The sequence below is a fragment of the Psittacula echo genome (genome assembly GCF_963264785.1).
Source record: "Psittacula echo genome assembly, chromosome: 24".
Classification (NCBI taxonomy): domain Eukaryota; kingdom Metazoa; phylum Chordata; class Aves; order Psittaciformes; family Psittacidae; genus Psittacula; species Psittacula echo.
The window spans coordinates 5,400,182-5,409,860 of record NC_137759.1 but is presented as its reverse complement, the minus strand read 5'-3'; the positions used below and the strand labels follow the sequence as shown (position 1 = coordinate 5,409,860).

The 9,679-nt window shown below is 59.4% G+C and overlaps 1 protein-coding gene across 2 annotated transcripts in view; it reads left to right on the top strand.

Moving 5' to 3' along the window:
- The window catches only part of CELF5 (CUGBP Elav-like family member 5), a gene marked incomplete at both ends in the record, with an annotated part of 21,821 nt that extends 13,603 nt beyond the window's left edge, over positions 1 to 8,218 (top strand). Inside the window, 9 exons of one of the 2 annotated variants that reach the window (XM_080634277.1) lie at positions 1,810 to 1,938; positions 2,349 to 2,428; positions 3,154 to 3,300; positions 5,933 to 6,077; positions 6,503 to 6,649; positions 7,076 to 7,138; positions 7,217 to 7,300; positions 7,861 to 8,004; positions 8,091 to 8,218. In XM_080634277.1, the coding sequence (XP_080490403.1) occupies positions 1,810 to 1,938; positions 2,349 to 2,428; positions 3,154 to 3,300; positions 5,933 to 6,077; positions 6,503 to 6,649; positions 7,076 to 7,138; positions 7,217 to 7,300; positions 7,861 to 8,004; positions 8,091 to 8,218 (1,067 nt within the window). Of the gene's footprint in view, positions 1 to 1,809; positions 1,939 to 2,348; positions 2,429 to 3,153; positions 3,301 to 5,932; positions 6,078 to 6,502; positions 6,650 to 7,075; positions 7,139 to 7,216; positions 7,301 to 7,860; positions 8,005 to 8,090 lie in introns of those variants that run through there. The other variant, XM_080634278.1, reaches the window with a different exon arrangement.
- Positions 8,219 to 9,679: the final 1,461 nt, after the last annotated feature.

The following is a 9,679-nucleotide window of genomic DNA, read 5'->3' as shown; positions in this document are numbered from 1 at the left end:
ATTATTGTGCTGGCAGGAATACGAGCTTTAATATTGGATAGGAACGTGTGTACTTGTGGTTGTGTGAGCCTCCTGTGGAGGGGCTGCAGGAAAGCTGGAGAGGGGCTTGGGACAAGGGCCTGTAGGGACAGGCCAAGGGGAACGGCTTGAACCTGCCAGAGGGGAGACTGAGATGAGCTCTTAGGCAGAAGCTCTTCCCTGTGAGGGTGCTGAGGCGCTGGCCCAGGGTGCCCAGAGAAGCTGTGGCTGCCCCATCCCTGGCAGTGTTCAAGGCCAGGTTGGACACAGGGGCTTGGAGCAAGCTGCTCCAGTGGAAGGGGTCCCTGCCCGTGGCAGGGGTTGGAGCTGGAGGAGCTTTAAGGTCCCTTCAACCCAACCCAGGCTGGGATTCGATGCAATTTGGCCTGTAAAAGACACACGAGGCCATGGACTGGAGCCACGTCCAGTGATATAAACCAGGAGACCGGGCAAGAGCTTTAGATGTGGCTCTGGTGACCCTCTCTGGGGGAGATGGAGGGGAACGTGCGAGGCACCAGCACGCGGTGCCCCACGAGAGCTGCTCCGTGGGGGTGCAGGGATGTAGAGCAGCCCCTGCGGCATCTCCATGGGGCTGGGGGGGGACGGACCACATTGTCCTGCTCCTTCCTCCTGCTCCCCAGGGGCCTGGAGGCAGCGCCTGGCTCTGGCTCAGCGTGTGACCCCAGGAGCGTGCGTTAACACTGGACCAGCAGCATCCCGAGCCGTGGCTGCGCGGAGGCAGCATCCTGCTCCCGTCGCCGCTTGGGATCCGTGCTCTGAGGCAGGGACGGAGGCAGGAAGGGGCTTTGGCAGCAGCATGGATGCGCAGCGCTGCCGCAGCTCCAGGACCTGTTGTTTTCCAGGTCACTGCACTCTCCCACAGCAGCTTCCCGGCGATGCTCCCTGACGTGCGTCACATTGCATCGCGTTCCTTGGAAGCAGCCCCTGCGCTGCTGTCACGGGCAATGAGGAATCCTCTGTCACGGCTCCTACCCTGACATGATGGCTCCTGGGGGTCACCCCACACGTGTTGGGGGGGGACTCTGTAGCTGGGTTTTAACGCTGTGATGCTTTCATAGGGGCTGGTGCCCCAAGCTCTGCTCTGTGCTGGGCTCCAGTGATGGGGATGGAGCACCACAAACCGAGCTTCCCACCTCCACCCTTGGCCATCCCAACAGAGCCAGGATCCTCTCTTGTCCCTTCTGATGGAGGAACCCGAAGCTCCAAGACCTGGATGTGTTGATCCCTCCAGGCCATGGAGAGGGGCAGTGGGGACCATGGAGCTGTTGGCTGGCCCTTACCCAACTGTCCTGCATTGGGCTGATCCTGTGGGGAGGCAAACTGGGACCCGGGACACCAGGATCTATCCCAGGCAGCTGGGGATGGATGTGCTGGTTAGACTGGAGTGGGAAGGGCAGGTTGGAGCTGAGATGCTCGGTTAGGTTGGAGCTGTGGAAGTGGTGATCCTGGGGAGAAGGACAAGGAAGCAGGAGTCCTGGCTTGATCTGATGCATTTCCTAAGGTGCCTCTTGGTCTTCACACGTTGTTCAATGAGGCCCAGGCAGTTTTCATCACCATTCCCGTTGGATCATCCAAAGGAAAGGATGAAAGGAAGGAAATCCATCACCTTTGGTTTTCCTTTGGGGAGGGGAGGACAGGGGAAGCCACGGAAACCTTCACACTCACCTCTGGGAGCCAACAGCCACCCATTCCCATGGCAGGCGCGTCTGGATCCTCCTGCTTTGGACTGGAAGCCTCATAGAAGGTTGATGTCTCTGTGTTTGCCCCCAGGGGACAGGAAGCTCTTTGTGGGCATGTTGAACAAGCAGCAGTCTGAGGATGATGTGCTCCGGCTCTTTGAACCCTTTGGGGTCATTGATGAATGTACAGTGCTGCGTGGACCCGATGGTAACAGCAAAGGTGTGAACCCCCCTGCGTGCTCTGCCCTTGCTCCAGTCCGCACGTCACCGGTGCCTCCTCTCCACTGGGACCCGGATTCCCCCTCCCCATCTTCCCGGGAGCCCGTATCCCAGCCCTGCACAGGATGGATGGGGCAGGATGGGATGCAGAGGGTCAGGAGCACTGTGAGCCTCTGGGCTCAGTGAGGAGCGCATAGGGAATCTGGGGAAGGGGTAACCAGGGGCAAGGGCGGAGGTGGTGGCAGCATCCATAGGGTCCGTATCACTGAGACCCTTCCAGGACAGAGGACTTGGGATGAGCCATCCTCGTTGTTCCCTGCCCTCTCGGGAGGGATTTCCTCTCGCACGCTGGGGCAGAGGGGCACATCCACAGCATCTCCATCACTGCAACCTCCTTGTGTCCCTCTCCAGGCTGTGCTTTCGTCAAGTTCTCCTCTCACACCGAGGCTCAGGCCGCGATCCACGCGCTCCACGGCAGCCAGACCATGCCTGTGAGTATCAGCAAGGCTCCTTCCCTCTTCCCACTCCTCTTCCCACCACCCTGGCGCAGGGATCCTCTGTCCAAACCTGCCACAGCTTCTCCCACAGCTCGTGTGGTTGGGGGGGGGGTGTGCGCATCCATGCTCTCACCTTTGCAATCCAGCCTGTGCTAGGCTGGGGTCTGTGTCTGTGTCCTGGTAAAGGCTGGAATAGCAGGGAGCCAGGAACCAGGATGTGAATTGGTCTTGCAGATGGTGATGCGGAGCAAGCAGGGAGCAGTGTGGGCCAGGACCCTGGTGTCTGAGCCTTCTCTGTAGGCACCTTCTGTGTGTGGGGCTGCACCGCAGCTGCGCTGGGACCCGGTCCCTCTCGGGCTCTAACCTGAACCTTGCAGGCAGGATGGAGCTGCAGCAGGGGCACTGCCAGGCCCGTGGTGGGAAGATGCTGCCTGTGGCTCACACGATGCTCATGGCTGCCCCGGCAGCGCCAATGGGTGCCCGCGCTCGTGCGTGCACATGGAGCGAGGGGAAGGGTGGGAGAGGGGAAGGGGTGGATGGGGAAGGGCCCGGCCCCGCTCCCAGGCAGCTCCCGAGCGCTTTCACACCAGTGTTTGCTCTTCTGCTCCTCTTCCCACTCCTCTCTGCTGCCTGTCCTGCCCCGTCCTGGCGGCCGCCTCTGCCTGTCCCTGCCCTCCTGTCCCCTGGCTCCTGTCTCTGTCTCCTCTCTCTGTGCCTAGGGAGCCTCCTCCAGTCTAGTGGTGAAGTTTGCTGACACAGATAAGGAGAGGACCCTGCGCCGTATGCAGCAAATGGTGGGGCAGCTGGGGATATTCACTCCATCTCTCACCTTGCCGTTCAGCCCATACAGCGCCTATGCGCAGGCTGTGAGTATCCCGCGGGGGGTGTGGGCACGGGCAGCGCCACCAACGGGGCTCTGAGCACTGCAGGGGAGCTTCCCGGAGCCGGGAATCAGCCTTGAGGCATCCGAGAGGAGAGAGCTGGGACCTGCCTGAGCCTGGCGGAGGTGTCTGGGGCAGGCCAAGCAGGAGCCAGGGTCCTTCTGTCGTGCGAGGATGCTCAGAGCCCTGATTCCCGGTGGTGATGGAGTCATCTGGGAGCCAATCCGGGAGTTCTTCCTCTCCCATGGCACCCCCGTGCGTGTGTCCCTTTGGTCCCGGAGCCCTGCGCCCAGCTCCTGGGCTTTGTTTCTCTGCTGTCCCTGGGGTTTTCCTCCTGCTGGGGGGTGCAGGATGCTGGAGGGGGGTCAGGGGCTTGTTGCAGCCTGGTCTCCTCTGGCAAGGCTCTGCTATGGGCCTCGTGCCTTGGGTCGGGGGCAGTTGCCATGGATGGTTGAGGGAGGTCCCAAACCCCCCAAGCCCCTGCTCTGCTGTGATGGAGCATCTTCTGGTGGCTGACACGTTGAGGTCTCTGCTACCAAGCATCAAGCCCATGGGAGGAGGCTCAGGAATCGCTTGAAGCACGAGGAATGCTCCTGGCAAACAGGAGATGCTCTTGCTGGAAGCAGTTTCCCAGGGAAAGCAACGGAGCTGTTCTTCCCATACACACGGACACCTCCTTCACCTTCAGTGTGTCCCCCTCCCACCTACATGGCAGAGAAGGAATCGTTTCTCAGTTGTTGGCTGTTTCCTCTCAAAGCATCCCCGATGCCATCATAGTGTGTGGAGAGCATGGAGCAGCAAAGAGCAACGCGTGTCTAGTGCTCCATTGAGGATATGGGGAACCAAACCTTGTCCAACGCAGAGCACTTGGCTGTCCTCGTGTAGTGAAGGGGAGAACAGCTACACCAGGCTCCCAGCAGAAGGGGTTAGAGGGGAGAGCCCTTCCTGAGCAGGCGCCAGCATGGGCCTTTGGCCAGGACCTTTGGTTTCCACCAGCCCTGTAATGCACAACAAGCACAGGGGGTCCGCTGTGAGAGGTTCTGCTGGCCTGGCACGTGGGGAAGGAGGCAGGAAGGGACCAAGCAGTGATGCTCTGATGGCAGAAGGTACCTTGTGTGTGGTCCAGGATGTGGAAGAGCAGCGATGCTTGGTCTTTAGGTCTTCAGAGGCTCCTGCTGCTGCCAAGAAGCCCGTCAGGCCCAGGCTCTGCTCCTGCTTCTCTGCATCTTCCTCCTCCTCACTTGTGTCTGTAGATGTGTTGCTTTGTCCCTGATTCTTCACTGCTCTTCCTGCTCTGTGCCTTCATCTTGGCTTTCCCCTCGACCCTAGACCCAGTCTCCCACTGGGTTCTCCTCCTTTCCCTCTTCCTTTCCACTGGTTCTGGTTCTCCTTCTTTCCGAGGCACAAACCTCACACCTCATTGCTCCTTCTCCTGTGTCATCCCCGTCTTTGCTCTCTTCTGGACGAGAGATCCTGCCTGGTTCCTTCACAACACACCAACTTCCTCTCCCTGTTCCCATGGGATCTCGGGCCTCACCAAGGCCAAGCAGCCCCGGTGCCCGGCCTGGGAAGAAGAAGTTCAGAGCTTGGGATTGGGTTGGTTGGTTTCCAGTTGGATGCTTTCCATTTATCTGCACTGCATTTTCCTTTCAAACCAGAAGCAATCCCAAACTCGGGGGGGTCTGAAGCTCTTCGGAGCTCTTCAAATCAGGTATCCAAGAGGCAAACAGGAGCTGATGGAGTTTGGAAGGAAAAGCAGGCAGAGGAGTTTCCCAAGTGCTTTTAATGCTCAACTCTTTCTTGTCCTTCACAAACCAATGAGTCGTAAACCCAACCCGCACTTGGTTCACCCCCTGCCCCTTCTGCTTTGGGGTCCATGATGGGCATTTCATGGAAGCAATGAGAACAGTCTCAGGGTGCCCGTTTGGAGCAGGTCCTGCTCCTGGCACCGAACGGGCCTTGCTGATGGGAAAGGAAATCAAGATTCCTTTAGGGAATAGGAACCTGGTTCCTGCATCCTCCAGAGGGACCAATCCCCTTCCTGAGCTCCCTTTCACTGCCAGTAACACCACAGGGAGCCACTGGGTGAGATGCTTGTGGGGTGGACGCGCTCTGGCATCAGCCCTTTGCTGTCGGAGAAGCCCCTTTTCTCCCGCGGCGATCGGCTTCCGCAGCGAGGGACCACGAGCATCTCGGGGTCCAGCCGCGGGGATGCGGGTGCTGCGGGGGGGGTGTGGGTACTGCGGGGCACTGCGACGCGGTTGGAGTCAACGTGGGGAGGCTTTGGGTTGTTCTCACTTCTGCAGCTCCTCAGGGATCCGCAGGCTCTGTTGCCACCCTCTGAGCATCCACCCATGGCCCAATAGGACCACGAGGACATTCTTCCTCCTGCAAGCTCTTTCCTCCTCCCTTCCCTCTGTACCAAGGGTCTGTTCTGGAGCTGCCACCCCGCAGGCAGGGACGGCTCCAGTGGCACAACCGAGCTCTGTGGCTCACGGGGCAGGGCCTGGGTATGGGTATGAGCTCCATGGGTGTCCCCATGGGGATGTGGAGCCCAGGTCAGAGCAGGGCCCTGGTGGCTCTGAGCAGGGCTCTCACTGCCTGCCCTGCCTTGCAGCTCATGCAGCAGCAGACCACGGTCCTCTCCACCTCTCACGGCAGTTACCTGGGCCCCGGCGTCGCCTTCTCCCCGTGCCACATCCAGCAGATCGGCGCCGTCAGCCTCAACGGCCTTCCCGCGGCCCCCATCGCACCCGCATCAGGTGAGGGGGCTCAGCACGGAGGTCCCAAGGCCCCACATCCCTCGGGCTGGATGAGGCCGCTCTGGTCCAGCAGCCCCTTGGCCCCAGTGCGTTCAGCATCCTTGTGCGCTGCTGCTGTAGCTCTCCCTTTGATAGAGTGAAGAAGGAGCTGCCAGGGTTACTGTTGTTCATCCTCATCGCCCCCCGGCAGGAACAGCAGCAGGGGATGCCTGTGGGGTTGTCCAGGGCTGTAGCACTCAAAACCTGGATTAGAACCATCCCATCCCCAAGCTGTGCCAGCAGCCAGGACGATCCCCGCTCCTCACCAGTGCTGCCTGTGATGGCTCCATGTGTCTTGTCACCTCCATGTGCCACCTAGAAGGGACGATGGCTTCATGGAAGGAGGGACCTCAGCTCTCATGGGTTGTCCTCTTCTTGCTCTGCAGGGCTCCATTCCCCGCCGCTCCTGGGAACAGCAGCCATGCCCGGGCTGGTGGCCCCCATTTCTAATGGATTCACTGGAGTGGTGCCATTCCCAAATGGGCATCCGGCCTTGGAAACGGTTTACACCAACGGCCTCGTGCCGTACTCAGGTACATCAGTAACAGAGCCAGGCTGAGAGAGCTGGGCTGGGGCAGCCTGGAGAAGAGAAGGCTCCTGAAGGGGAGACCTTAGAGCAGCTCCAGTGCCTAAAGGGGCTGCAGGAAACCTGGAGAGGGGCTTGGGACAAGGGCCTGTAGGGACAGGCCAAGGGGAATGGCTTGAACCTGCCCGAGGGGAGACTGAGCTGAGCTCTTAGGCAGAAGCTCTTCCCTGTGAGGGTGCTGAGGCGCTGGCCCAGGGTGCCCAGAGAAGCTGTGGCTGCCCCATCCCTGGCAGTGCTCAAGGCCAGGTTGGACACAGGGGCTTGGAGCAAGCTGCTCCAGTGGAAGGGGTCCCTGCTATGGCAGGGGTTGGAGCTGGAGGAGCTTTAAGGTCCCTTCAATCCAAACCATTCCCTGGTTCTGTGTTCTCTGCAGCCCAGAACCCTTCGGTAGCAGAGACCCTGCACCCGGCCTTCACAGGAGTCCAGCAGTACGCAGGTACCGGCCTCCCTTGCCCCCCTCAGGCCCTTGCCTGGTGGAGCAGATCCTCAGGTGAAGGGTTTGTTGTGTCTCCAGCCGTGTACCCGACCACCACCGTCACCCCCATTGCCCAGAGCATCCCTCAGCCACCTCCCGTCCTGCAGCAGCAGCAGCGAGAGGGTGAGTGAGGCTCGGGGTGGGAACGTGTGTCCGTGGCGGGGGGGTTTGTGTAGCACAAGCCACAGACCCAGCACTAAGCTTTATCCACTCTAATCCTGGAGCTGGGTCATGGAACCAGCCCTGTCTCTGTAGAGGAAAGGGCTCAGAGGATGCTTGCGATGCGAAACCTTCCTGAGCTGGATGCTGCCAAGCACCAAGGGGTTGGAGAGCATCAGAACATCCAACTTTGACTTCGTTGCTGTGGGCAGGGGTGTGAGGGCAGCAGCTTCCACACAGCAGCATCTGTGTGGGGAGGTGGTGAACGAGGAGCTGTCACCTTCACCCAGACCCTCACAGAGGTGGCTGTGTCCAGCACAGGTGAATCTGTGCTCCAAAGCTCCGGCTCTGCCTCACAGTGAGCCCTCAGAGCCCTTTGTGGACTGAGAGATAAGGAAGGGGAGGTGAGGGCAGGAGGAGGCGGTGCTGGGGTTCTCCTCCAGTGCTGTGCTCTGAGTTGAGTCCTTCCCTATTGGGGGGGGGTCTCTGTTTTGTCCCTCCCTGTTGCCCCCTCACACCTGCAGGTCCTGAAGGCTGCAACCTCTTCATCTACCATCTCCCTCAGGAGTTTGGAGACAATGAGTTGATGCAGATGTTCCTGCCCTTTGGCAACATCATCTCCTCCAAGGTGTTCATGGATCGTGCCACCAACCAGAGCAAGTGTTTTGGTGAGTGCTGACGCCACCGAGGATGAGGAGGACCCTCCTGGCACCAGCAATGCTGTCACTGTCCACACCTCTGTCCTGTCCTGCAGGCTTTGTCAGCTTTGACAACCCATCCAGTGCCCAGACTGCGATCCAGGCCATGAATGGCTTCCAAATTGGCATGAAACGCTTGAAGGTCCAGTTAAAACGACCCAAGGATGCCACCCATCCCTACTGATGGCAGCGAGCACACAGGAGGCACTTCTGCAGCACAGGTAACGCTGTGTAAAGCACCATCATGGTGTAGCTTCAACCCAGTGCTGGGGGCAGGAAGGTCCTGCGGCTCCCCATAGAGCTGAATGTGGCAACCCAGGAGCTGCAGGTGGGGCTGGTCGAGGCCATCAAGGCTGGGTGGGAGCAGGATGGGTCCAGATGAGGTGTCTGTGGTCCTAGCGATGCTTTGGTCTCCTTTCTGATGCTCCCAAAAGCACTGATCTTCCCGCAGAGGTTTTAAACCCCAGTGGTTTTGTTTCATTGTGCACATGCCCTGAGGCTGCAGAAGATGCTTTCCAGGGTAAGAAGGGAGGATCCTGTGATTCAGAAGGATCCCAGGAAAGCAAAGGGAAGGCGAGACCCTACAGGGGCCACCAAAGGCTGCTCCAGAGCGGAGCTGCTCCTTCCTAGGCCCCTCTGCTTGGGGTCACCTCACTCCATGTTTAAGCCTGAGCTTTGCCTCAGTGTCCTCCTAATGTCCCCATCCCCTCTTTCCCTTTCTCTTCAGGTGAAGGGAAAAGTCCAGAGGAAGAATTTCTGCTTCAGGTTGCTTTACAGAGAGGCCAGTAACTTTCTCAACTCTTTTTGCCACCAGCCCCTTTCCCTCCTCTGCTCCCACCTCCCTGCCCTCCTCCCCAAACCTTTGCCATTAAAGAGAAGGCTCAAAGTCTGCCCAGCAGGAAGATTCTTGCCACGACGGACTCGCACATTTGCTGCTCCCGTGGTGCAGAGCAAAGGGACCAGAAACCCGGCAGCCCCCGGGGGGGCACGAAGCTTTGCCTCTCGGGGTGGGCCTGGAGAACATGGACCAAGCGTCCCTCATCCCTCCTGCCCCGTCTCCCGGCCCCTTTCCCAGAGAAATAGAAATATATATATATACAGCCTCTATTTTTGATGAAAGTGGCTCACAGGACCAAACTTTTCCATTCAGAGACTGACTCCTTGCACGAGGGATTGGAAGTTCAGGGCTTGCCTTTGCGGGGGTCTTCCTCCGCCGGCGCTGCTCCTCCTTTGGGAGGCTGTTTGGATGGACATGGAGCGGGAACGTCTCTGCTTGGCTGTAGCGAGAAGCAAGGAGGAAGAGAACTACATACCTCGGGGATTAGAGCACCGCTGCTCGGCTTGAGTCGCTCATCCACCGACCTTAGCACCAGCCTGGTTAGAGGATCTCAAGAGCTCTGACCTTTCCAAGGGCTGCTGCAGACAAAGCTCCTGGGATTTGGTGCCAAAGCCTTTCCTGACGCTCCCGGGGTAGGCTGCAAGCACAGGAACACAGGCCCTTGTCCTGCAGGAACTGCGCTGCCTCTGCACAATGTGGTCGTGGCTCTCTTGAGCAAGGCAGGAGGAGACAGGGACAGAATCCCACCCACTGCCTCCCTGTGCGGATGGAACCGGGACAGTTCCGATTCCAGGCGCCCCAGGACAG